Below are 26,722 nucleotides of genomic sequence, written 5' to 3' on the forward strand. Positions count from 1 at the left end.
GAGAACACAGTTAGTACATTTGAGAGAGAGGCTGAGTAGAGCCAAGATGACGGGCATAAGCCAGCCCTGCCCTCAGCAACCGTGGATCATGAACACATCTGCAGGTCCCTGGCCCCCGTGCCATCTCACCCACCCGCTCCCATCTCTTACCACAAATGGCCTCATGACTTCTGAGTGTAGGGACCGTTCAGCCCAGTCTCTCCACACCAGCTTGCAGGCGGCCGCCTTCGGGCTGTCCGTCAGGTGCCCAGCTTTCTGTACAGTCTTCCTGGGGAAGATGGACCCAGAGCAGAGGCCTCGCGTGCCTAGAAGCAGGCTCAGGGCACTTGGGCAGGTATTCCGGAACCCCGCGTGACAAGGGCACGGCTTCAAAAGGAGTGTGCAGGCTCTGGGCAAGTAGTTGTCTCAGCCCCTGAGGATGCCTGGTGAGGGCAGGGTGCCCCGAAGTGCAGAGCCCAGAGCAAGGGCCACGACTGCCCAAGACCAATCTCGGTTCTTAGCAGAACTTCACCTCCAACCCCAAAACCTGACTCCCCTTCTCCTTCGCAGGGACGCTGGCCCTACAGGCCTTCTCAGTATCAGGAGCACATTCACAAATGATCTTGCTGGGCTCCAGGTTGCAGCCTCCTTGCTGGCCCCTCAAAAAGACTCCCAGTTCTGGCAGCTTCCCTCAAGCGTGTGATAATCCTCGCAGCCTCACCTGGAGTTCCCATCAGGGCTCTTGACCATCACCTGGAGAAAACACCCATCGATGCCCACCCCCACCCCCAAGATTCTGATCAAATTGGCAGGAGCTCAAGAGCCGTAAGCAGGAACTGTTTGTCTCACGATTTCCTTAGAAGCAAGAGGCTCTCTTGAGGCACCTACATTTTGCTTTTAGCTCCATCCTGGAGAGTACCTTCCAAAAGAGGATTTCTGCGGGTGCTTCGGGGATTTGTTCTGCTACCACCAAGCCCGCACCTTCAGGGTGCCCTGGTGAATCCTGCATTCTCTGAGTTACCCAGATTCGCAGGTGTCCCCTGTAGAGTCTCCTTCTCCTGGGGCCTTTTCTCCTGAATCGGTTTCAGGTGATGGAGATGTGTGGTTTGGGTGCCGACAAGGAAAGTTTCCGAAGAAGAGCTTTATACAGTCAAAGGGCGGGGCACTGGCCACTCAATCTGAGAGCCAGAGACTGGGGGGTGTGGCCACCCTCCTTTGCCAGACTCACAGTTTCACTGGCTCCCTTCTGCCCTGATAGACACATGCTGCACAGGAATGTGTTTGGAGACTGAAGTTGCCTGGTCACCATGGTGACGAAGACGTGCTACTTGCATAGTCCAGGGCGTCCTATATATACTTAGCAACAGCAATTAGGAAGGCTGCAGTTGCGTTCAGTTGGGGCACATTCCTGGCTGGTGTGGGCATCCTGAAGAAGGTGCAGTCCCCAGAGAAGGGCCTGGGGATTTTGGTGAGGTCTGAAGGCCTCCGCGTGGCATTATTCAGTCTTGGGGGAGGCAGCATGGTAGAGCAAGCCTGTGTGGATTTAGAACTAGAAGTTCCAACAGGCAGGCGGCATCACCTGGAAGCTGGGGTGTCCCCATGCATCAGGCACTCTGCCAGGGTGTGCACATCCCCGCCGGATTCTTGTAACAACCCCAAAAGGGAGCAACGGTGGTCCCTGTTTCACAGATGGGAACTGGGGGCTCAGAGAGGGTGTGCGGTAGAGCTGAGAGTACGGTCTTACTTTAAAGTTCTAAGTGGAACTTTCCAGCTCTCCATTTCTTGAATCTCAAAGTGCGTATAACAAAAGGTCCCACCCATCTTGGAAAGTTCGAAGAAAACTTATGAGTAGATGCAAAACACAGGGTGGACGGGGCTGGCACTGGAGGGGATATGGGAGAGACAGAAGGGAGTTCCTGAGGGCACACGGCCTGGGCCTCCAAGGGGCATGGAGACTTCCCTGGCCAGAAGTGAGCAAACCTTAGGTGTACTGATGAGACACTGGCCCAGAAGAGACTGACAGAAGAGTGAGTCCAGAAGCAAACCCAATGCACCTGGGAAACTAGTGGATGGTTGCCTTTAACAGGTGGCATTTCACAACTGTGGGGAGAAGGTGGATTCTTCCAGCAATGGTGCTAGAATGAAGGCCAGCACTGAAGAAAGACCGGGACAGTAGCTAACTCACACTGAGGGTTTACATTGCCCCTGGCACTGTGTTCTTTGCTTTACACACATCATCTTAATGACTTCTCACCACACACTTACAAGCACATTCTGTGGTTTTTCCCATTTCACAGAAGAGGGAACAGAGACACTGAGAGTGTAACTTGCCCAAAGTCATTGGCTTGTACTCACACTCAGTTGTCCTCAGTTTCCCAAAGCAGGGCTCTTGACCACTGCTACAGAATACGGCTGGAATCTTCTCTCCCTCCTCACTTCAGCATTAACACCCAAAGGAGAGTAGGAAGTTAAACCATTTACATTTCAGAGGAAAATAGGGGTGAATATTTTTACAATCTTTGAGTGGGAAAGACCTTACAAGTATGACATGAAAGCTAGAAACCCAAAGGAAAAGGCTGATAAATTTGGCTACAAAAAAGTTTAAAACTTCTCTGTCAACAATAGAACATCAAAGCAAAGGCAATGAATTAACCACAACCTGAGAAAACCTGCATCATGTAAGTCCTAATATCCTAAATAAATAAAAAGTTCTTACAAATCAATAAGAAAGAAAGTGCACACCCCAAGAGTGAAAAGAACATAAACAAGGATTTCATAGAACAGGAAATATAGTCTACATTACAAAAATATGTACAACTTCACTAGTTAGAAATTCAAATTTAAACAATGACATTATTTTCATCTATAAGATTTGTAAAGATTTTTTAAATGGTTACTACCTGATGTTGATGACAGTGTGGGCAAGCATGTCCACTCATATATCACTGATGGGCAACTTGGCAATATTTTAAAATGTGCCTATTCTTGGATCTAGGAATACACACTAGGAATTCTAGGAATATATACTACAAAATTTTTAATACAAGTTCATCGAGATATGTGTGCAAGGATTTTTTATTGAAGTGGTTTATAAGAGTGAAAGTGGGGCAGTGGGAGAGGGCAGTCTGGAAAGGAGGCAGATATGGGGCATGCTGGGAATTCAGACATTTTGCAGTGGGGTGGGGAGCTTGTAAGGTATTATAAAAGAGGTAGGTAAAGGAGGAAGGGAACACGATCAGATTTGGGTTTTAGGAGGATCAGACGAGCTCACGTTGGAAGGACAGTCCAGAAGAGTACGCCAGGAAGTACACAGTGCACCAGAAAGGCTGGTTATGAGACTACTGCACCTGTCCCAGCAAAACACGATGACTCTGTGAAGATATGAAACACGTGCACTGGAGACTTCTAAGGGGTGAATTTACGGCATGTGAACTATATCTTAGGAAAAAAAGATGATGAGAGCCTGCACTAAGAGAGTAATGACAGAGATGGAGAGAAGGGTGTAGCTGCCAGAAATATTTAAACAATGGAATGGCTTTCCAACTGTCAATTCCCAGGGCCACATGAATGAAACCAGAAACTCTCCAAGAGCTACAAATTCTGTTCCATGACCCACGTTCCCATTTGCTGCCCTTGCAACAAAATGAAAATGTTATTATCTTAGCAGCTGTATAAGGGGCAGGCCTCAGAAAATCCTCTCCACGGGGCCCGGGACTCCCTCATACTGCCTGCCATTTAATGATTTCTTTTCCCTTGTTTTGACAACAGCTGAGATGAACAGTCTATGCTGGCTGGAGGTGGTGATGAGTGCTAAGAATATTTTCATTGTTTACTAGATGCTAGGATCCCACAAAATGCTTTGCTTTTTTTTTAAAGATGAAATTCACATGGCATACAATTAACCATTTAAAAATGTACAGTTCAGTGGCGTTTAGTGCATTCACAACATTGTGCAACCTCCACCTTTCTCTAGTTTCAAAACTTTTTCATCACCCCAGAAGAACATCCCGTACCATTAAGCAGTTCCCGCCCATTTTCCCCCCTCTCTGTCCCATTACAGAGACCATCACTATGTCTTGTCTCTCTGGATTTGTCTATTCTGAATACATTTCTTAAAAGATATCACATGATATTTGGACTTCTGGGTCTGGCTTCTTCCACTTAGTGTAATGTTTTCGAGGTTATTCAAATGATAGGAGGTGTCAGTGCTGCATTCCGTCTCTGGAAATGTAGTCGATACATAACATTATGATAGTTTCAGATGTACAACACACTCATTCAATGTTTATATTGCAAAATGATCCCCACGATGTCTATTTAACATTCATCATCACACAGTTACCAAGTTTTTTTTCTTGCGATGAGAATTTGTAAGATCTACTCTCTTATCATCTTCCAAATATATCATACAGTATTATCGACTCTGGTTGCCATGCCAACGGTCCCATTTTTATGGCTAAATAATATTCCATTGTGTGGATGTACCACATTTGCTCAGCCATTTATCTGCTGATGGCACATATATTATTAACTCATTTCATCCTCTTTACCATCCTCTGAGGACTTTTTTATCCTGTTGGCTTTTAATTGAAATATAGTTGACACAATGTTACATTAGTTTCAGGTATACAACATAGTGATTCAGCAAGTCTATGCCTTATGCTCTATGAGGACGTTTTTGCTTTTTACAGAACAGAGGTGAAGTGAGTTGTCCAGAGCCATTCATGTAGGTCAAGGTAACAGAGGGACTGGGACCCAAACAACTCAGCTCCCTTCAGTGCTGTTTCCCCACTGGCTCTGTTTGGGGTTAGAAAGTGAGAGTCTAAAGACACATGTAGAAAGCTTAAAGAAAAGAAAAAAAGAACAACACTGTTGTAAATGTTGGTTATTTGTCCCCAAGGATGTGTACTGCAGAATTATTTATATTAGCGAAAAAGCAAAACCCCCCCTCATATCGAATAATAAAGGGCTGATTAAATTACATATAGTTTATGCACATATTCATATTATAATAATTGCTAAGGTTTATTGAGTTCTTACCATGTGTCACTCATCATTTAAAAAATTTTTCTTAATGTTTATATTTATTTTTGAGACAGAAACAGAGCATGAGCAGGGGAGGGGCAGAGACAGAGGGAGACACAGAATCCGAAGCAGGCTCCAGGCTCTGAGCTGTCAGCACAGAGCCCGATGTGGGGCTGGAACCCATGAGCCATGAGATCATGACCTCAGCTGAAGTCGGATGCTTAACCGACTGAGCCACCCAGGCACCCCACTCATCATTTTAAGAGCTTTATTTGTATCAACTCATGTAATCCATGTGATGGATTACAGTGTGATCTTTAAAATAAGATTGCCCAGGAACATTTATGATTTGAGAAAATGTTCACCACCTATTGTTGAATAAAAGAAGCATATTGCAAAATTATGTTTAAAAACTGTATGTTTTGGGGGTGCCTGGGTGGCGCAGTCGGTTAAGCGTCCGACTTCAGCCAGGTCACGATCTCGCGGTCCGTGAGTTCGAGCCCCGCGTCAGGCTCTGGGCTGATGGCTCGGAGCCTGGAGCCTGTTTCCGATTCTGTGTCTCCCTCTCTCTCTGCCCCTCCCCCGTTCATGCTCTGTCTCTCTCTGTCCCAAAAATAAATAAAAAACGTTGCAAAAAAAAAAAAAATTAAAAAAAAAACTGTATGTTTTGGGCCACCTGGGTGGCTCAGTCGGTTAAGCATCTGACTTCAACTCAGGTCATGATCTCACAGCTCATGAGTTCAAGCCCCGCGTCGGGCTCTGTGCTGACAGCTCAGAGCCTGGAGCCTGTTTCAGATTCTGGGTCTCCCTCTCTCTCTGCCCCTCCCCTGCTTGTGCTCTGTCTCTCTCTCTCTCAAAAATAAACATTAAAAAAAATAAAATAAAATAAAAACCATATGTTTATAGCAGCTTTATTCATAGTTGCTCAAACTTGGAAGTAACCAACATGTCCTTCAGTAGGATGAATGGATAAATAAACTGACACATCCAGATGATGGACTACATTCAGTGCCAAAAAGTCTTCAGCTATCAAGTCATGAAAAAGACCTGGAAGAATTTAACTGCATATTACTAAGTGAAAGAAGTCAGTCTGAAAAGATTATATACTGTGTGATTCCAATGCTATGACCTTCTTGAAAAGGCAAAACTGGGGCACCTGGGTGGCTCAGTCGGTTAAGCGGCCGACTTCGGCTCAGGTCGTGATCTCGCAGTCCGTGAGTTCGAGCCCCACGTCGGGCTCTGTGCTGACAGCTCAGGGCCTGGAGCCTGTTTCAGATTCTGTGTCTCCCTCTCTCTCTGACCCTCCCCTGTTCATTCTCTGTCTCTCCCTGTCTCAAAAATAAATAAACGTTTAAAAAAAAAAAAAGAAAAGGCAAAACTATGAAAACAGTAAAAAGAGCAGTGATTGCCGGGAGGTGGAGGGGGCTAGGGGGAGGGAGGACTAGGGGGAGCCTGGAGGGTTTTTAGGGCAGTGCAAATACTCTAAATGGCTCATAATGATGGCTCTGTGTCACTGTACTTTTGTCCAGACTCACAGACTGAATAACACCAGCAAGGAACTGTAATGTCAACTATGGACTTTGGGTGATGATGATGTGTCAGTTGTAACAAATGCCCCACTCCAGATGGGGATGTTGATAGTGGGTGAGGCTGTGCGTGGGAGGGGGCAGAGGATACAGGGTAAATCTCTACCTTCCGCTCAATTTTGCTGTGACCCTCAAACTGCTCTTAAAAAATAATCTTAACAATAATACAAAAAACCTATACAGATGTAAAAAGACAGTAATTAGGTCTAGAAAATGGAATTACTGTTTTTATTTTCTTCTTTGTAATTTGAGGAATATTCCACAATAATTATCATCAGTTAAAAAACAAAGACTTTTAAAAATAAATACACAGTCAAGGTGTTAGACCATGAGGGAGGGCCTGGCACCCAGAGCAGCACCAGCCCTCCCCAAGAGGCGGGGTCACTGGTTAAACAAATGGAAGAGGGAGCCAATGACCCCTGGGGGCTAACCAAGGGAGCCTTAATCTGAATTCAGATCAGTCTCGCATTCAGAAGTTCCTTTGTACAGAGCACCGTTCTGAATTCATCAGGACCCAGGAGAGGCACTGATGGAAAAGTCAGCCTGTGGATGGAATATCAGATATATATGTGCTACCTGTGAATATATAAGCCAGTCTGGTGAAAAAACACCTGCCAACAAGCCAGGATTAAAGAGATTTAAAGTTAAATCTAAGGAGATATGAACAATTGTGGTCCTTTTCTGAAAATACTAACCCAAAAACCCACTCAGGTCCTATGGATGGGGAATAGAAGTCTCCCCACAGTAAGGTATGCCCTTTGACCCCTGTTATTTGGAACTAAAACTACATCCAGGAGGAGCTCCTTGTTCCAGAGCGGATATGCTGATAAGCCAGGGAACAGTGATTGCTTACAGGTTTGAATGGCTTGTCCCCCACCCTGCCGTTGGGGACCATCATACAGAATATCTGATTTACTTCCTCCTTGCAAAACACTCTTGGGCCATGAATGTTGTGTTGGACTCTAGGGGCAGGCCCAGCCCTGTGCTTCACCTCTTCCCTACATTTCTATACAAATATATTCATTGTTTACTTAGACTTGGCAACTTTCAGTCAATGTCTCAGGAGAGGCATCAGGTGGCCCGGGAGTGGATTGAATGTCCGGGAAACCGTCAGGCCAGGTCCTTTGCCTGATGTCACCTGTCCCCAGGACTGGGGTCCCAGTCCACCCTCAGTGGCCCTGGGCTCAGCCAGGCCCCTGTGGCGGCTCAAGTTTGGCAGAGAGGAAGCGTGCTCCAAGGGTATGGACCGGCCCCCGGAGGAGCCACACTGAAGAGATCACTAGAAATAGGTTTCTTTACATATGTACTATCCCCTGAAATCCTTTCCTTAGAGGGTATAGCATTCTATTTGGAGATGGCATTTATGAAGTCATATATCACTATGCCTTTTGGGACTCATTTTGTTTTCATACATGATTGTTGACTAAATTCAAGACTTGACATCTTTTCACAGGTGTTCTGGATACAGTGTATCCAGACATGTGACTTTCATCCACACATGTATCCCTCGCTTCTTAGAGCAATTCATGCCTTAAATATGTGGCAAGTGAATCATATTTTAAAATGCACCTATTAGGGGCACCTGGGTGGCTCAGTTGGTTGAGCCTCCGACTTCGGCTCAGGTCATCATCTCACGGTTCGTGAGTTCGAGCCCCGCGTCGGGCTCTGTGCTGACAGCTCGGAGCCTGGAGCCTGCTTCAGATTCTGGGTCTCTCTCTCTCTCTGACCCTCTCCTATTCATGCTCTGTCTGTCTCTGTCTCAAAAATAAATAAACATTAAAAAAAATTAAAAATAAAATTAAAAATAAAATGCACCTATTATATAAAAACAATTTAAAATAAAGTAAAATGTACCTGTTAGAAATTCTCCAGTGAACTATTTTTTAAAGTAAAGACTCTTTTAAAAGTAATTAGTCCCTAAGATTTTCTGGTAACAACTTTAATGAGATACAATTCACATACCTTATGGTTCACCCATTTAAAATGTGTCATTCAGTGGTTTGTTTTCTCTTCAGAGTTGGGTTACCATCCCTACAATTAATTTTAGAACATTTTCATTACTTCAGAAAGAAACCTGCACACTTAAGCTATCACCCCCCAATATGTCACCCCCACCCCCACCCCCATTCACCTCCCAGTCCTTGACAAACATCGAGCCACTTTCTGTCTCTATAGACTTGCCTTCTTCTGGGCATTTCACATAAATAGAGTCATACAATATGTGGTCTTTTGTGGGGCGCCTGGGTGACTCAGTTAAGCATCTGACTTCAGCTCAGGTCATGATCTCATGGTCTATGAGTTCAAGTCCCAGGTCGGGCTGTGTGCTGACATCTCAGAGCCTGGAGCCTGTTTCAGATTCTGTGTCTCCCTCTCTCTCTGCCCCATTCGCTGCTCATGCTCTGTCTCTCTCAGTCTCTCAAAAATAAATAATGTTAAAAAAAATTTTTTTTTCAAATATGTGGTCTTTTGTGACTGGCTTCCTCACTTAGCATAATGTTTTCCAGGTTCACCCATGAGGTAGCACATATCAGTATTCCATTCCTTCTTTATAACAAATAATATTTCATAGTGTGGATATAGCACATTTTGTTACCTGCCAGATGGTGGACATCTGGGTTCTTCCCACCTTTTGGATATTATGAACAATGCTGCTGTGAACATTCATGGTCAAATTTGCGTGTGGACATATATTTTTGGTTCTCTTGGGGATACACCTAGGGGTGGAATTGCTGGGTCAAATGATAACTCTGCCACACTATTTCCCAAGTGAACATACCATTTTACATTCCCATAGCAGTGTGTGAGGATTTTACTTTTTCCATTACCTCAATAACACTTGTTATTATCTGGGTTTTTTTTTTTTTTAATGTTTATTTATTTTTGAGAGAGAGGCACAGAGTGCGGGCAGGGGAGAGGCAGAGAGAGAGGGAGACCCAGAATCCGAAGCAGGCTCCAGGCTCTGAGCTGTCAGCACAGAGCCCGACACAGGGCTCAAACTCAGGAACCATGAGATCATGACCTGAGCTGAAGTCGGACACTTAACCACCTGAGCCACCCAGGTGCCCCTCCTTATCTGGATTTTTAATAATCAACATCCTACTGTGTGAATTAGTATCTGGTTGTGGTTTTGATTTACATTCCCACAATGGCTCGTGATGTTGAACATCTTTTCCTGTGCTTATATATTTGTATATCTTCTTTGGACAAGTGTCTACTAAGATATTTTGCCCATTTTTTAAATTGGGTTGTCCTTTTATTATTAAGTTGTAGGAGTTCTTTACATATTCTAGAAACAAGTCCCTTACCAGATACAGGGCAGGGGTCCAGAGACCCGGGCATGACCTTAGGACTTGGCGTGAGGAGGAAGGAAGGCAGGGCCCCTGCCCCCAGCCTGTACAGGAAGCACGAGGGTCCTACGCCCTGAAGCCCTGATCACTGAGCCCAACCTGGAACCCTGACCCCAGACTGCTGACCCTGGACTTCCCAGTAGGAGTGATCACCCACAGTTTGCGGAGCAAAGGCTCTCCCCCTGTGCCAAGACAGGCTGAGCTTCCAATTGCGAAGTTCGTGATCCTGGGGCCATCACTTCTGGTTCACAAGGTCTGAAAAGCAGACCAATTAGCTATGGGATGGAAACCAGCCAAAGAGTAATTTCCAGAAGATTCGGGCATGGCCTGTTTGTGCTTCTGTTCCTCTCTCATCAGCTGGTGTTCTGCCGCAGAGGCACCGGTGTGGATTATCAGAATGGATGTGATGTTAACATTTTCCCATGTCAATAAGAAAGCTTCAAAAGTAGGATTTTTCATAGAGCAAAATGTTACATTCTCTGCTTATATCATCATTGACTTAGCCATTTCTCCCAGAAAGATTGGGATCCCTTTGGAGTCACACAGCACTAAGTTTCTAATGTGTCTCTTTGGATAAAGATAAGTGTCACCAGATCATTGATCACACCCCATCTCCCCGAAAAAGACAATCCACAGATAATTCCCATCACTAATGGGTCAGTGGCTAGGACGTGGCCAGGACTGTCCAGGGTGTGGCCTGGCCCTCAATTCTGGTTCCTGTATAAAAGCCACAAAGCCTGATAGAAAAAGAGAGTTCTGGAGCCACAGGAAAAGATGTTAAGATTCAACACTTTAAGCAGAACAATTTACTTTCAATGTCACTCCTGAAAGAAATCAAAGAGGAAATCCCCATCAGACACAAGTTGTTTATGTTTACTGGGAACCTGAGACATTTCCAGGTGAGCCCGCATGAATCCACCCAGGTGCCAGGGTCTGAATGAGTCAACACTGGACACTCAACCTGAACAAAAGGGTAGACACGGGCATGTAAATTCCCCAAAGCCTCCTGCATCCCCAAAGGTTTGATGGGACCTGTGACAGAACCTTCATGGTTAATGCCCATCATGTCCTGTCTCACCTCTTTGAGCGGCCTCTGCAGAGAGCTGCTCTGGTCATCCTTCCAGCCTCAGGACCCAGGTGCCACTGCCAGGTGGCCCTCTCCTAACATTGTCTTTCCTCACGGACTCCCTTTGTCCCCATCTCCTTCACCAATGCGAGACTGTATCCTTGAGTGTGTGAGTGTCCCTATAAGAATGTATTGTGTGTTCACATGAATTCTAATCAAATAAATGGTACTGGGCTCCTTTTCTTGCACTCCACCCCCCCCCACCCCCCCCCACCCCCGTCTTTGTTGTTGTTCTGGGGGGGGTGTGGCTTGTTGTTCCCCGGGGCCTCTATCCGCTTGATGTCAAGAGAACCCAAGCCACCAGATGAAAAAGACACTTCAGCAGTTTTGTCTGGTGCTGAATTGCTGAGATTCATTTGCAAGCAAATGTTACCAAGTTCTGTCTGCATTTCATTCACAAGGAATTCTTCGCCTCGAGATGCAAATAATGTTAGGCTTTTCCCCTCTGGTTTATTAGGAATCACCTACTAACCGGGAGGTATTTCAAATCAGAAATTTTAGGACTCTTCCTTTGGATCCCACAACATGTGTGGGTGGGGGCGGGAGGTCACACAGCCCTGAAAAGGTCTAGGTCATGGTGACTCCCCCCACATGGGCAATGCTGTGGTCTCACCCCACAGCACATGGTCACTGGCCCCCTCCCTGCAATCTGGCAGGGCCCTGCCCAGTGGGAGGGGGGTCTTCAGGGAAACTCCAACCCTCCCCACTGGGGCTGCCCAGGGCTCTCCACACAGGCCCCTCAGTCCCCACAGCCCTCTCCCCTCCCACAGGTCAACTTACCGCTTGTTATTCCCAGCCCCTGGGGGCTAACTGGCAGGCTCAGGCCACTGGGCCCTTTTCAAGCCTCCAAAATGGAACACATCCATTCTGCTTCTTTGTGCCATGACAGGCCATCAGCCTTAAAACTACAAAGGTTTTCTGGATGTAAAGGAGGTCAAGATCTTAAGAATAGTAAAGTTCTCTTCCTGGAAGGAGAAAAACACCGTTCCTCGTCTCCTAATCAGCCATAAGCCCACTTGGCCTCCACCCTCAAGGAAGAACAGAATGACTTAAACACCCACAAAACTAAGAAACCAGAACTTCGCAATCTTTCAGCTAGCATCCTGCTACACTGATATTTATTAAGCACCTACTGTATCCTAGATGCTTTGCCAGGCACTTGATAGACGCAGTCTCGTTTTACCTTCACAAGGACGCTGCGAGGTACGGATAATGTCTCCGTTCTCCACCCCAGGAATGTGAGACTTAAAGAAAAAAAAAGTGGGGGGAGCTTGCTCAAGGTCAGGCACCTGCCTGATGTACGTGGTTGAGACGAGTGTAATTACTTTGGATTATTCCGGTATGTTCCGCCAGCCCCTCCCAGGGGATGTGTTCCAAACCTGGTTCTGCCAGAGCTCCAGAAGTTCATCCTGTCGTGTCTTGTACTATTCTGGCCTCACCACCTTCCTGGGAATTAACAGTGCCCTGCTCTTCCCGAAAACGTTGACAGAAGGTTCAGCCATGAGAAAATCGGTCTCCTACCTCTTCCTCCTCTCACTTTCAGGGGGTCCTTTCTCTTTAGTGACGGAACCGCTAGTGAAGAGAAGGCCCAACAGTGGGTATCACAAATGGCCCCCCTAAGCGTGTGCACACACACACACACACACACACCCCACACAGAGTCCCAGATGCTGCAGATGCTATGAGGTCTTCCACTGGCCAGGTTTGACTTTAACTCTGGGTTCTCACTTCTTTCAAGGCCAAACTCATCTGTGGCTGTGCCATCATGGTCCCTTAGCTGCGTCACTTGCAGTAGCAGCACACATCCCTCATCTGCCACGTGTTTCCATCTATGGGAAATTAATTCCAAAGGACAGACTTGCGAATCCACTTGTAAAGAGGCAACGTTGGCAGACCGCTTCACCATGGGGGTGCCCCCTGTCTGTGGGCCAACAGCCTTGAACACAGGGAAAGTGCTGCCCATCGACTGCCCCTTTTAGCACAAGAGTTCTGTGAAGCTGTCGGTCAGGGAGCAACTGCTCCAGTCTGACAGATGGGGAAACTGAGGCCCTTTTACTTCTTGAAATCCCAAACTGTTAACAGAGCCCCAGGAAGTCAGGGCTGCTGTGGCTGCGGAGGCCAGGACGGGTTACTCTGCAGAGGGAGCCCGATGCTCGGTGGTGCCTCCCCACGCCCTCTGGGAGTTGTGTTCCCGGCTCTGTCGGGGGTGGGGGGGGGGTCCTGGCACAGACTTCACCCTCTCCTCTCACCTTCTTCAGAGAAATGGGCAGGGCACAGGCGGGGGGGTGGGCAGACTGGCCTCCACCTACAGGCCCATTCCCATAACCAGGCCACCTGCTAGGCAACGTCCGAAACAAATTAACCCTGTGACGGCCCTCTGTGTGCTGTCACAGCTCCAGGAGGAACACGCGAGTGTCTGTCAAACCCTTTTTCCAGAGAGGTCTGCTCGTCCATGGAGGACATGGTGAGGTCACTAGGGACTCCTAATCCCAGCACCCCACTTCCCCCACCTGGCCACGCTGATACTCCCAGGAGACCTCGGTCGGTGCCTGCCACTCCCCAGCCATCAGGAAGCAGGTGCCCTATTGTCCTTGATCAGAGCCCAAAACGGCACACTGGGTGCTCGTCCTCCTCTGCAGGCTGGCCTCGACCCCAGCTTCTCCCTCTCCCAGTCTCCTCTCTCCTAGGCATTTCCACTGGGCAGCCCGCCTGCCCCACACCACACTGGATAGACAGCAAACTCCCGTGATGCAAACTTTTACTCCCACTCTCCCGGCCCTCCCTGGCCTGGCCTCGAGGGATGTGATGGTCAGGCCCCTGTGAGAGTAAGCAAGAAGCTGGGGGCAGAAGACCCACCTCCAGGCAGGCTGGGCGGGGCCATTTGAAGACGTGAAGAAGTATAAGCCCTTGAGGACCAGTGTCTCCCACAGCCATCCATACAGTTCAAAGTAGAAACAACTTATAACCATAAACAGCTACCACAAGCCAGGATTTGCTGGAATCTTCACTTCCCATAATAAGTAATTTGATGTCCTTTTTTAAAATTTCAACTTTCAAGCTTTCCCCTCCCCAGTTTTTGGAAGCACAAGCAGAAGTTTGATGTGCCTGTTGGGCAATATATGCAGGGCTGGGGAGGGAGGGGAGGCAACTTGTGGGTCCCAGGGGGGTCTCCAGCCTCGGAGGAAAGAACAGGACTGGTGGAGACAGCCATGGGAGGGGGGGAGGGAGCTTGAGCTTTCATGGGGGCGGGGCATGGGAGGGGCTGTTGTTGGGGGTGGTGAAGGCCCAGGGAGGGGTGGGGTGTGAGGTGGTCACAGTGACCCCTACCATACCTCAGCAGGAGAGAGGGCCTCTGCAAAGCCACCAGAGCCTCCTTCCCATTGTGCTAACCTGAGCTTTGAGCCGGCCACAATGTGTTCCCCAATGGTTACTGTCACTCTCTGTCTCAGGGAAGCTTGGGGCCAGCATACTAAAGCCCAGAGCAGGCCCAGGCTGAGGTCAGATCCCCACAGGAAAGAAAAAAAAAAAAGAAAAGAAAAGAAAAGCCACTCACCAAATGGCACTCCAAGGGAGGTGTGAGGCCCTGAGAAGCACTTCACTACAGCTGCTGGCCTCTTGGAGGGAAGCTGCCCACACTGATCTTGCTCAAATCCTGCCCCTTCCATTTACATGACTCCAGACTCCTGTTAAGTTACTCCAATGCCCCTGGCCTTGGGGACGAAGAGAGGTAAACTCAAAGTTGTAGCCTTCAGTGACACAAATTACTCACAATACTCTGCGGCCATCACCACTATTTTCAAGAAATTTCAACACTCCAAGGAGAAACTCTGTGGCCATTAAGCAATAACTCTCCGGTGCCCCCACCCAGAACCTAGTAGCCTCTAGTCTAGTTTCTGTCCCAATGAAGTTGCCCATTCTGGATAGTTCATGTAAGTGGAATCATGCAACATTTGTCTTTTTGTGTCTGGTGTCTGTTTTTTTTTCACAGAGCATAATGTCCTCAAAGGTCATCCATTCGTGTTGTAGCATGTGTCCAAATTTTCTCTCTTTTTAAGGCTGGATAAATAGTCCACTGTGGTATATTCTACATTTGGTATATCCATGCGAGTGTCCAGGGATGAGTCCACCTTTGGTTATTGTGGAGAGCGCTGCTGTAAACGTGGGTGTGCAAGTATCTTCTTGAAACTTGTTTTCACTTCTTTTGAGTATATGCCCAGAAGTGGAAGTCTTCTGGGTTATATGACTCAGAGCTGGGTCATGTAGTAATTCTATGTTGAACTTTTTGAGGAATGGCTACACCATTAATACTGTCTTTATGTTTGGTTGCTTGGTCTGTTCCAAGAGCCTAAGTTACTTTTGTAACATTCTTAAAACTCTTCCCTAAATAAATAAAAGTAACAGAAGGTCCTGAAGTATTTCCGAAACAAAATAAAACCCGGCTCTTGAGTGGTGGGGAATCTAGCGGAGGCCCGCACGCCGGGAGGCCCCTAGGAAAGCCACCTTCCGGCGCGAGTCCCAGACTGCGTGGAGATGCTGCCCCCTTCAGTCCCAAGGGCCGCCGTCCGCCGCTGACGCTCGAATGGTGGCCCGTAGGAGTAAAGCAGGGTCTGTCCCCACAGATCCCAATCCCCTCTTGACCCCGAGAGACAGATGCCAGGAGGCACGGGGCTGGCCGCGCACGGAGAGTGGAGGCTCTGGGCGACTCGCGTGGGAGCCTGGGCCCGCGCAGGCGTTCACGGCCGCCAGGGGGAGCGGGGGAGCCCGCCTTCGCCGGCCCGCGCGAGTCAGACCTGGGGCCACCACCAGTGGCTGCTCTAACACCCCGAACCGCAACCCCAGCACCCCCTCCACCCCGCCTCCGACGGTGGCGGCGGGATTCAGGTCTCTCCTGGCAGCAAGCAGAAGTCCCAGCGTGTGGCTGGGGACACCTAGAGCAGAGGCTGGGCCCAGCGCAGCCTGGGGCGTGGGGAAGGGAGCCTGAGGGTTTTGGCCATTACTGGACCCTCAGAGGGGAACAAATGTTGGCCGCACCCAGTTGTCTGCAACTGTGGCCCTACGCTTCATCAGGCACCTCTCTCCTGTGCAGAGTGGGCACATTCACCCGTGTCCCCTAGCTGTCACACGCATGAGACCTAGTGCTCAAGAGAAGGTTGGATGGAATGAATGATTAAATGAATGGTGTATACTCCCATATGGTGTAGAGTGAAATAAACTGGGAGCCTAGACCCTGGACTCTGATGTCAACACTGCCCCTGATTCTGTGCCATAAACCGTCAGGGTTTACTGGTGCCCAAGAGGTCCAGGCCCAGGAACGCTAAAGTGACCCCCTTTAAATTTATTTTAAGGAAAATGCAAGCACAACAGCCAGAATTGGCTGGGCCATAATGCAAAATGCAGTGTATGTAAATATGAATACATAAATAATATATTGGAAGATAAGGTAGCAAAGAAAATATTTAAATGTTTTTGTTTTATTAAAAGCTCATTAAATTCCATCACATTTTGATTATTGTACTGTTACCAGAAAGGAATCTCCTTGTTTCTAGAAAATACACACCTAAGTATAAGGGGCGTGGAGCTGCAAATGAGTCAAAGATGGCTCAGAAAAACATTTTTTGTCAAAATTGTAAGTTAGAAGAAGAAAGTTCATGAAAACAGTTAATAGGCATTATTTGACAATCTGTTAGGGGTACCGGTAGGAAGCCAGCCCTGGGGTGCAGGGAGGGTTGATGCTGGGATGTGGGCTTTGGGTGCATCCATAACGCATGGAGTAGAGGTAAACCTACATCCAGGACAGACTGCCAGGAGGGCGGGCGAAAGGTGCACTGTCATGAGGGCGAAGGTTCAGGGGCTGCCTGGGTGTGGGGAAGAAGGTTGTGCGCTAGGCAGAGCTCCGCAACCAACACAGGCAAAGCCCCAGATGGCCCAGAGCTGGGCTGTGGGGTGGGGGTGAGTTGAACTGATTCAAAGGTCCAGGTTGGCTGCGGAACTGGCCCCTTATGTACTTACAATCCCTAGGGGGCGACCAGTTTTCGAGGGAGCAGGGATGCTGTCTGGCTCACAGTGGTTCTCTCAGTGACCGTGTCTGCCAGTCATCATATTGGGTCTGTGGCAGTTCTTCCCCGAGGTTTTTCAAACTCTGAAGCAGGGGGAGAGATCCTGCTCTCTTCTCTGGTCAAGATGTAAGCCTGGACTTAATGAAGGCTGTGCATTGGGACTGTGGGGACATCTGGTCTGAGTGAAGAGGGGCCAAGGAACAAACTTCTATATGATGCCTTCCAGAAACCTTGAGAGAAGCTTAAGAACCCAAAGGCCACAGATTTGCTGGCTTTATTCATGTCGATACACAAGCCTGTAGAATCTTGTATATTTGGGCAAGAAGCTGTATACAGAAATGATCACCGCAGCATTATTTGTAAAAGTTAAAAATCATCTGTTAACCAGAAAATAGATAAAATGTTGTGGCAGCAGCCTCCTTAGTATTCCAGCTCTTGTACAGCGGCCTCCCACGTTTAACAGGGCTGAGCTGCATAAACATATTGCAGAAATGACATTGTGTGACTTCCAAGGCTAGGTAATAAAAGGCATTGTGGCTTGAGCCTTGCTCTTTTTCAGTTCACTTGTTCTGGGAGAAAGCCAGCCATCATGTCACAAGGACACTCAAGCAGCCTCCTGGAGAGACCCACAGAGCAAAGGACTGAGGCCTCCTGACACCAGCTTGCCAATGATGTGAGTGAACGATCATGGAAGCGGGACTTCCAGCCCCAGTCAAGCCCTCAGAGGACTACAGCCCCAAGCCAACATCTTTAACGCCACTGCCTAGCTCTTTAACCCCACTGCCTAGCTCGAACCAGCCTGCTAATTCCTGGCCTGCAGAAACTAAGATAACAAACATTATTACAGTTTGACTGTAGTTGTTACCAAGGTTAGGGGGCATTTGTTACTTTGCATGTCACAAGGGCTAATACAAATGTTATATACTCATTCAGTGAAATTTTAGACTGCTTGGCTTTTTTATTTTAAAGATTTTATTAGTTTTTAAAGTAATATCTATACCCACTGTGGGGCTCAGATTTACGACCCTGAGATCAAGAGCTGCACACACTATCAACTGAGCCAGCCAGGCCCCCCTAGTGTGCTTGTTTTTAATAAGGGGTTAAGTAGCCGCATCATTGAATTCTGCTGAGCTTTAACTGAGCATTGATGTGAACTTTCCGCATCTGGCACCTAGCAGGCACTTGAAACGCTTGTTGCTGTACTCTTCTCTGGTTTTGTTTCCTTCCCTCGGCTTTCCAGCTGAATTTCCCCTCGTCTGACAAACAGGTATTCTTCCTAGTTGGAATATGGTCACAATATTCTCATCTGGTAGGATGGGGTCCATTACCTCTCACGCAAATTGGAGAAAAAGCGCATCTTCTCTTCAGGACATGAAGTATAACGGGGCCAACCCCATCTGAATGCAGAGATCACAGAAGGCGAGCTTACTTCGGTGGCATCTACTCCATCTTTCAAGCACCTAAACAGGACGGACGGGGTCTAATTAGGCACTAATAAAGTAGAACTTAGAGAAGATGCCAACTTGAGTTCCTGACACTTCTTTCTACCCAGCAACCCTAAGGTCTCAGGAGGATTTTATTTTGGTGTCTGGATGAAAGAACTATGTTCCTGAAATGTTAACTACAACTTTTTTTTTTTTTTTTAAAGTAACCACACTAAGCCATGCATTTATATAATCATATGAGACTTATCCCTAGGAATAAAATCGACAGCTTCCTCCACTCCCACCAGACAAAACATACATTCCTTGACTTCTGAAAAGCAGGGGGAAAGAGCTCACACTAACACCAACGGCTGTGCCAGGGCCCCCATCACGTCACCCACCACTTGCCAAGTGGCTTAAATTACTGGCTTATCCAAAATACAGGGAACTTTTCTGTGCCTGCAAGTCTAGTGGAGCGTATATTTAAATATGAAAGAGACCAGTGAAATTCAAAGACAATGGAATTAAGTGAGGAAAGAAAAGTTGCAAGCCCCTGCTAGACCAAGTTAGTTCCTCCACATTTTGGTGAGAACCAGCCCCATACCCATGGGGCTTCTGGGGTCTGTTACCTTGTAAATCTCCAGGGTGAACCGCTGCACCTTGCGACACACCTGAAAGCTAGGAAGCTAAGCAGGGCCCACTTGGAAGAGAGAACAAAAAAACAGACATTCGTTGGCAGTGTCTTGCCATCCCCCGCATCAACTCTCCATCTTTATGCCAGGTCTTCACAGATCCGAAGTGTCACCCGCTGCCTCTCCCCATTCCAAAGGATTTCGGAAAGCCTGAATGGCTTTAGATTTCGGCAGGTCCACAAATACTGCACCTTAAACAGTGGTTCTGTGTGGCCCATGGGGTTTCAGGCTCCCCTTTGAGAGCTTGGCACAGAACAAGGTCTCCTTTCACTTGACCCTCCTTTGCTAATACAAGGCTGTTTGGCTGGGCCCAGCACCCCATGGGGCAAATGTTCGGGCCAAGAATAGTCTTCATTCTTCCTGTGAAGCTTTGAAAGGCTTCTAAAGAACACAGGAAATTGTCAACCCATATTTTCTGTTGGAAACGGCTGACACTAAACTTTGAACATTCTATGGATTAATCCCAAATCATGGGAACCAATTTGCTTGAAAAGAAGCAATTTTTTCAGCAATGTCAGAGATGAGATACTCTGATAAACCATCCCAGCACTATTTGCAAAGAATGACATTATTTTAGAACTCCCATTACTGGCACTGTAAAAAACCCGTTCTTCACCAAAATTACCTTATTTCCATGGCATGCTTTGTTGTTGAAACAATAAAGTTACTTAGTAACTCCAAAAGGCTGTGTCTACAAAGAAGCAAGTCTAGAGACCTATCAAGCACCACGCAAACTTACTGAAAATGTACCATCGCCTAAAACTGGGGAAAAACAATACTCTTTTGTCTGTCATGGCCCCAGCATCACCACTTCCAGCAACACCCAAGGATAATCTCTCAAGGTCCAGACACCTCACATGTGCAGCCACAGAATGTAATCTTCACTTTGAATCAGCAAGAGAGATATGGGCCCTAACTTATAGCTGCAGAAACAAATGTTGAGAAAGGAGAAGTAACATGCCCAATTCACAGAGATGGGATCTGAACACAAAGGATTAGTGTGTTCAATTTTCTAGCACAGACCAGGTGGTCGCACGGCAGAAGACTAAAGCAACGTAGGCCCTGACCTCATCACCAAGACTGCATCAAACTCCAGCTCTGCCACTTACCACTTGTCTCTAAGTTAGTCACTAAACATCTCCAAACCTGTTTCCACATCTGTAAAAGGGCGATACCGGTATCTATCAAGGGTTAAATGAAGATAATACACAAAAACTAACTTATCGTCTGAAATGTGGTAATAAGTGTTCAATACGTGGATAGCTGTTATTACAAAGGGTAAGAAAAATATTCCGAATGAAATACGCGGACTTTTGTTTACATTTGCAAGCTTTTTATTAGAAAGGACTTCAATTTACTGGAGTGGCAGACAGTAATTTTTCCTTTCACATCAAATAGGATAGCACAGCAGTCTTCACTAGGACACCCTTGGGGAGTCAACAAAAATTATTAACGATCTATATACTACCTAGATCAATGGCTTCCAAAGTGGAATGAGTAGAGAGTTCACGGGGGCTTGAGAAGGGTGCTAAACTCCCCCCTCCCCAATTTAAAATTTTGTTTCATAATTTCACAGTAACACAGCAGCACATGCACACAATTGTAATTATGGATACATGCTCAAGAATATTTCAATAAGGAAACAGGATAAAGTTTGGAGACAGCGATCTTAGATGACTTGCTAAGTCAACATTCTGCTTTTGCTGCATTATTAAGCCATCTTACACTCTTTCCTCTTTTCTCACCTACTACACATTGACCTCCACATTCCTTGGTCAGTTTCTCCCGAGGATAAAAGGCACAAAAGGTGGGAAGACTCAGAATGTGCAGGTGGTTCAGTGACACCAAACTAATGAGTCTGAGAGGCAGGAGCCTGTATCTCTTCAGCTTTCAAGAGTATAACCTGAGCTACATAGAAATAAGCCACGTGTCCAATCAATTATCAATTTCCCCCATTGTGAATTTGATAATGAGACAAGTAGATCTCATCCCACTAGGTGGCAGTAAAGCTCTACCATGCAGTGCCCAAACCAGTCACTGGGATTGGTGCTGACTTGGTTAATGCCGCACAATTAGAAAGATCGTGGTTACTTCAATTACATGTTTCTGGACAAAAGAAACTAGGCATTGCCTGTTTTGCTGTTTACAAGCTGGGCTGTCCTTATGTCCTGAGTATTACATGTATTGTGAGTGATCATATAGCAGTTCTCAGAAATCCACAGGCCATATAGCAAAAATAGCCCTCAATATGCTTGAAAAGCCTGGAGTCAACAATCAAAAGATCCAGTAAGGTTGTACAGGTCCTGTATCAGATTCAGGTAAAATCCTTAGGTATGATATGGGTAAGATTTGTGCCAGTTTTTACGAGGGTAGTAGAATAAAGGTGATTTACAAACTTACAAGATACAGAATTTTTAAATGGTAACTATGAGAACCTGTTTCTAGAACTCTAGAATTAATACTTCACCAGTTAGGCAGGTGGTCTATACAAAGTTTTTCATTTTGCATCCTCCAAATTCAGGTCGTTAACTCCTTAAAACCAAACCTTTATGGTTATAGGTGTTAACCCAATCTCACTTAAGAACCAAAACAAACAAAAAACTCCTGCATATTATACCTATAGTTATTCTGGAACACCTGATTCTAGTCTTAGAATAACAGGCAATTTATTTTTAAAAAGCCACTCACACCATGTATGTTCTTCAACAGCAGAAGGCATTTTAGGATTAACAAACCTTTTCCAAGACAATTTTTAGTTAGTGACGGCCATCAAATAAGAATAAATCTTTATTGCGGTATTCCCAAATCATGTTTTTAATGCCTCATGAGACTTACTTTAAAAATAGTAACTCTCAGGGTGCCTGGGTGGGCACCCAGTCGGGTTTAACCCAGTCAGTCAAGCGTCCGACTTCGGCTCAGGTCATGATCTCACAATTTGTGAGTTTGAGCTCTGTGTCAGGCTCTGTGCTGACAGCTCAGAACCTGGAGCCTGTTTCAGATTCTGTACCTCCCTCTCTCTCTGCCCCTCCCCTGTTTGTGCTCGCTCGCTCGCTCTCTCAAAAATAAACATTAAAAAAAAAAAAAAAAAAGTAACCCTGGGGTGAATTTACATATAAACTGAAGATACTATAACATAAATAATCTTCCTAATATATGTTTTACATTTTAGATCTATTTTTTTTTGAAAAGCAATAAGGATCGTTTTAAGCATACTGACTTATTTAAATCCTTCAGCCTGGGAAACCAAAAATATTGGCTCGTAAGAATTAGCAGTTACTTCCTTCTGCTTGGATCATTAATTTTTAAAAGTAACAAACATGGTGCAACTTTTTAAGGTAATGAACTGGGTTGCATTAATTATATTTAATATACCATAAAGCATTATGTTAAAATCTACATCATTGATCTTTAAATTGCACCACCTTCTTTCCAGTTACAAAATTTCAGTTTCCAGGGACTTGAGAGTTCATCTAATGTGAATGAGTTGGGATTTCTTCTCAGAGGTATAAACATTAATGAGAGTAATGAGTAGAGATAACTGTACATCTCATAAATTAGAAAAGCAATACATTGACCATATTCTAAATGAAATAAACATACAATAGAAAAGAGGAGTTACAATTGTGGAGGAGACAAATTCAAGTTGAAGTTTCTTCCCAAACATATTCTATTCTTGTATATCAACTGTAGAATATTTAAGAGCCCACACTCTATTACATCACAACATTGTTTATTATGTGAATTTTTTACAATACAAACAAAAAAAATACAGAAATGCAATATATGAATACAGCTAAATGCAGAATGGTGACTTTTTTTTTCTTTTCAGGAGGCCATGATTCCCATTTCTAGTAAAATAAAGAGACTGCACATAGGTAGAAACAGGTTGGTCGTTAGCTTCACAATTTTGCCTAGAAATGATCTATAAATGCATTTTTCCCCTGCTACTTACCATAAAGTGTAAAAAGGGAATTAAAGGAAAGTTTCCTTGTTGGTTCCTACCATATGAAAGATGCTATATTCTATTTTAGCAGGGCCAATATATGGAAAATACCTAAATAAAATGTTATTACAAAAATGAAGCAGTAATGAGATTCTGGCTAAAGAGGGTACTAAATGAGAATAACATATATTTAAAGAATCCAAAACAAACAAATAAACAAAAAAAGGTTGTTATAAAAAAGCTCTAGGTGCATTGTAAGCATATAGGATTTTTTTCCATGTGTATTTTTAAACAATGGAAGTGTCAAAAAATAGGGTCAACTGTGTTAGACTAAATTACATTATTGTATATGCTGCACTGAATGGAACCTTTGTATTATAATTATCATAGAGAAGCATAGTTTGCATCATATTATGGCAATTTATCCTCAATGAAAACCTTCCAGAGTCCTTTTATTTTGGAATATCTTGTAAACAATCAAACCACCAGAACATGATTGTACAATAGTAAAATGTTTTCTTGCATTAAATTGAAGACATCTGTTTAATAAAAAAAAAAAAAAAAAAAAAGAAAGAAAGAAAGAAAGAAAAAAAAAAAGAACAAGAAAAGAAAATGTAGGAAAGGTACTTAGAGCTGTTAGTTTCTAAGTACACAACACCCTAGACAATTCAAGGCATCTTAATCTCCATCAAGAACAAAAAAATAATGATAATTTTTGTCATGCTGTTAAATCCATCATTAAGGATAAAACTGGTGCAAATTGGTCAAACGGATCCAACAAACACTGATGTCCAAGCTGGCATATTGGCAACTAATACGTAACTGGTGGTCAATAGAGGGTTTAAAAGATCTTCCCTTTCTTCTTGTTCTTTTCCAAGGTTCTAAATGATTCAAGGAAAATAATCAAAATGAGTGGCCATGTTATAAACATTAAAGATAACATAAGATGGTAGCAATGGCTAACCCAATTACAACTGTTAGATTTTCAAACACTACCTTTTTTTAGCTTAAAAAATTATCAGATTTAGAAGCGAATGATGACAATACAAATCTGTAACAGACAATCAAATTTTGACCAAATTTCAGGATAAACACTAAAAATAGGACAGAAATCCAGTTTTAATGTAGAAGAACAATTCTTCCCAAATAAGAGTGCAAACTGAAAAAGATCAAGTGACATCAAATAGGGTACCTTCTCTTCTACTGCTATTTGCATTCTCAATTAGATTTGCTTTTACAAATAGATTTTCCTTTTCACTGGGGAAAAAATTAAAAGAAGGAAAGCATTATAGAACAAATGTCTAACCTTGAAAATATTTAGCAGTGAGGGTAAATTGTAGAATTCTTATAGGGATATAACTTTTCAGTTTTAAATGGGACTAACAAGGAAAAGAACAACACCAAGGTACAAATATTACTAAGTTTTGTGTAAATTAAGAACAAGTAATTGATCAGTTGTATTTGGAATTACATATCCAATATTTTACCTTCAGAACTTAATCCTAAAGAAATAACACAATTAAAACATAGCCCTAAATTGTATAAAAGATTTTTGCAGCAGTGTTTTCTATGCTTGCTGACGATCGAACACAACTATTATGTCCAACAATTGAGGGGAGGAGGTAAGAAATTGATTATGGTGAGTCAAGTGGGGAGAATGTGATGAAGCTACCAAGTTATAATTATGAAGACAGTTAAGTAATGGAAAATGCTTGTAATGAAAAGAAATACTGTTAGAGTAGACAGATTGCATCCATCTATATAAAAATATTCACCCATGAAAATAATTGTGGTTGTGTGATAATGGGTAATATCTTTTAAAATGCTAATATTGTTAAAATAAGACAATAATTCCTTGAAACATTAATATACACATTTCTTGGGAATCTGATATTAATTACCTGGAAGAGTTCTGTTGTTCTAAAATACGTTGTTGGGCTTCCCAGTTTGCTTTCTCATCTTCAAACTGACGACGTTTTTCCTCTAATTCTTTGTGCTGTGCTTCCAAGTTCTTTTTCATTTGCTCATGGCGCCTTTGGAGCTAAATCACAGCACGATATATAAAATAAAACTATTTAAGAAATCAGGAACAGAAGTAGGTTTCACCCAGGCATTCTAATGTTAAAATTATGAGCACTGAGTTCTTGTGCTATAAATTCAGAGTACCACCTGGAAAGCACTGTCTAGGTTTTCTTCTCCTATAGGAGGCCAGTGACCCAAGAGAATAATCTTGGGAAATAGGAAAAAAAAGTACAAAAAGTTTACAGTTGTGTTACACTTTACAATGGACATATCCTATCTTATGACCTCACTTTTCATTATTCATAAGTATGTAGAAGCAAGGCAAATAAGACATCATTGTCCCCATTGTATAAATGAGTAAACAGCTGCAGAGTTTAAGTCCCTTGCCCAAAATCATTAGCCAGAAAAATAGAAGAATGAGGATTTGAACTGCCTCCTAATTCTAAGCTCAGAAAGCTAAGACAAGTGGAATGAAAGCAGGTATACATAAAGACTTAAATTTAGAGCTCCAAGATCATAGGAAGCTCCCCCAATTCTTATAAAGCAGTGGTTTCTCAAATACTAATTTTCATATAAATCACCAGGAGTGCTCTGTTAAAAAATATTGAACCCTGGACCTCACCAAAACATACTGAATTAGAATCTTTCAGTGTTAAGATTAGAAATCTGCATTTTCAACAAGCCCCAGAGATTCGAATGCAGGTGGTTTTCCTACACTGAAAATCAATGCTGTATAAGAATGCTGACTAAGTAGAAACACTCACGCAAAGTAACTGCAGAAACAGACAGCTCACCTAATGGATCACTAAATAATGTCACTTATGCACTAGTCAGTCTATTTCTGAAGAAAATAGTCATTAATAAAAAAAAAATCAGATTAAATCTAAATACACTTAATACCCCAAAAATATTCAAAATCTTCAGATGTCTAGGAATCATGTTCTACTAATGATCGTATTACATCAGTGAGTTAACATCTTGAATTTGGATTATAATGAAATTTTGCATATAATTTATTTTCTCAATTATTTTGTAAACCCACAGAGAGGGACTTCAAATTTACTCCTACTGCAAATATTTCATGCAATTCCTAAAAAATAAAACCATCTAAGATAAATTTAAGCAAACATGAGTCAAATATGCTATGATCATCTTCCTGATCATAGCAAACAAGGTACTAAGAATATATCAGAAAATAGAAATGCAGGAAAATGCCTTTAGTTATAGAAAAAATGCAAGGGAATCAGAAACACACAATTCACAATAGTTACCTCTGAGAAGGAGAAAAAGTGCTACCATAGGCACACAAGGGCCTCAAATGAACTAATGAAGTCTTAGTTTTTAAGCTGGGTAGTTAGGTTCACGGGTGTTCATCATTTTTGATGTGTAAATTTCTGTTGTATGTAAGTATCTTCTGTGTTAGTTGCATGTAGGTAAGAAGTACAGGTTACAATCCCTCTCAAGAAAACCTTGGGGTTATATGCCTTCCAAACTTCTGAATACTTCAGATCTTAGAATGGCA

At 44.2% G+C, this 26,722-nt stretch overlaps 2 protein-coding genes and 1 long non-coding RNA gene across 13 annotated transcripts in view; all 3 read right to left on the bottom strand.

Annotated features, from left to right (window-relative positions):
• The window catches only part of EEPD1 (endonuclease/exonuclease/phosphatase family domain containing 1), a 205,027-nt gene extending 202,109 nt beyond the window's left edge, over nt 1-2,918 (bottom strand). For both annotated transcript variants that reach the window (XM_058724596.1, XM_058724594.1), the window contains exon 1: nt 151-2,918. The gene's annotated coding sequence lies outside the window, so the exon portion shown is untranslated. The remainder of the gene's footprint in view (nt 1-150) is intronic.
• Nucleotides 2,919-10,533: 7,615 nt separating this feature from the next.
• LOC131509140 (uncharacterized) lies at nt 10,534-16,357 on the bottom strand. 6 transcript variants are annotated; one of them, XR_009260310.1, is made up of 5 exons: nt 14,617-15,669; nt 12,443-12,635; nt 12,247-12,307; nt 11,844-12,028; nt 10,534-10,761 (listed from the first exon to the last, which is right to left on the bottom strand). It is a non-coding gene; the product is annotated as an uncharacterized LOC131509140 (long non-coding RNA). The 6 variants fall into 6 exon arrangements; XR_009260308.1 differs by having other exon boundaries at nt 11,844-12,307; nt 14,617-15,808; XR_009260309.1 differs by having other exon boundaries at nt 12,247-12,635; nt 14,617-15,806.
• A 6,591-nt stretch (nt 16,358-22,948) lies between these two features.
• Nucleotides 22,949-26,722, bottom strand: part of SEPTIN7 (septin 7) — a 118,863-nt gene continuing 115,089 nt past the window's right edge. For all 5 annotated transcript variants that reach the window (XM_058724601.1, XM_058724597.1, XM_058724600.1 and 2 more), the window contains 2 exons: nt 25,080-25,219; nt 22,949-24,059 (listed from right to left, as the gene is read on the bottom strand). In XM_058724601.1, the coding sequence (XP_058580584.1) occupies nt 24,020-24,059; nt 25,080-25,219 (180 nt within the window). In that variant the 3' untranslated portion in view covers nt 22,949-24,019. The remainder of the gene's footprint in view (nt 24,060-25,079; nt 25,220-26,722) is intronic.

The sequence above is a fragment of the Neofelis nebulosa genome, chromosome 4 (assembly GCF_028018385.1).
Source record: "Neofelis nebulosa isolate mNeoNeb1 chromosome 4, mNeoNeb1.pri, whole genome shotgun sequence".
In the NCBI taxonomy this organism is placed as follows: Eukaryota; Metazoa; Chordata; class Mammalia; order Carnivora; family Felidae; genus Neofelis; species Neofelis nebulosa.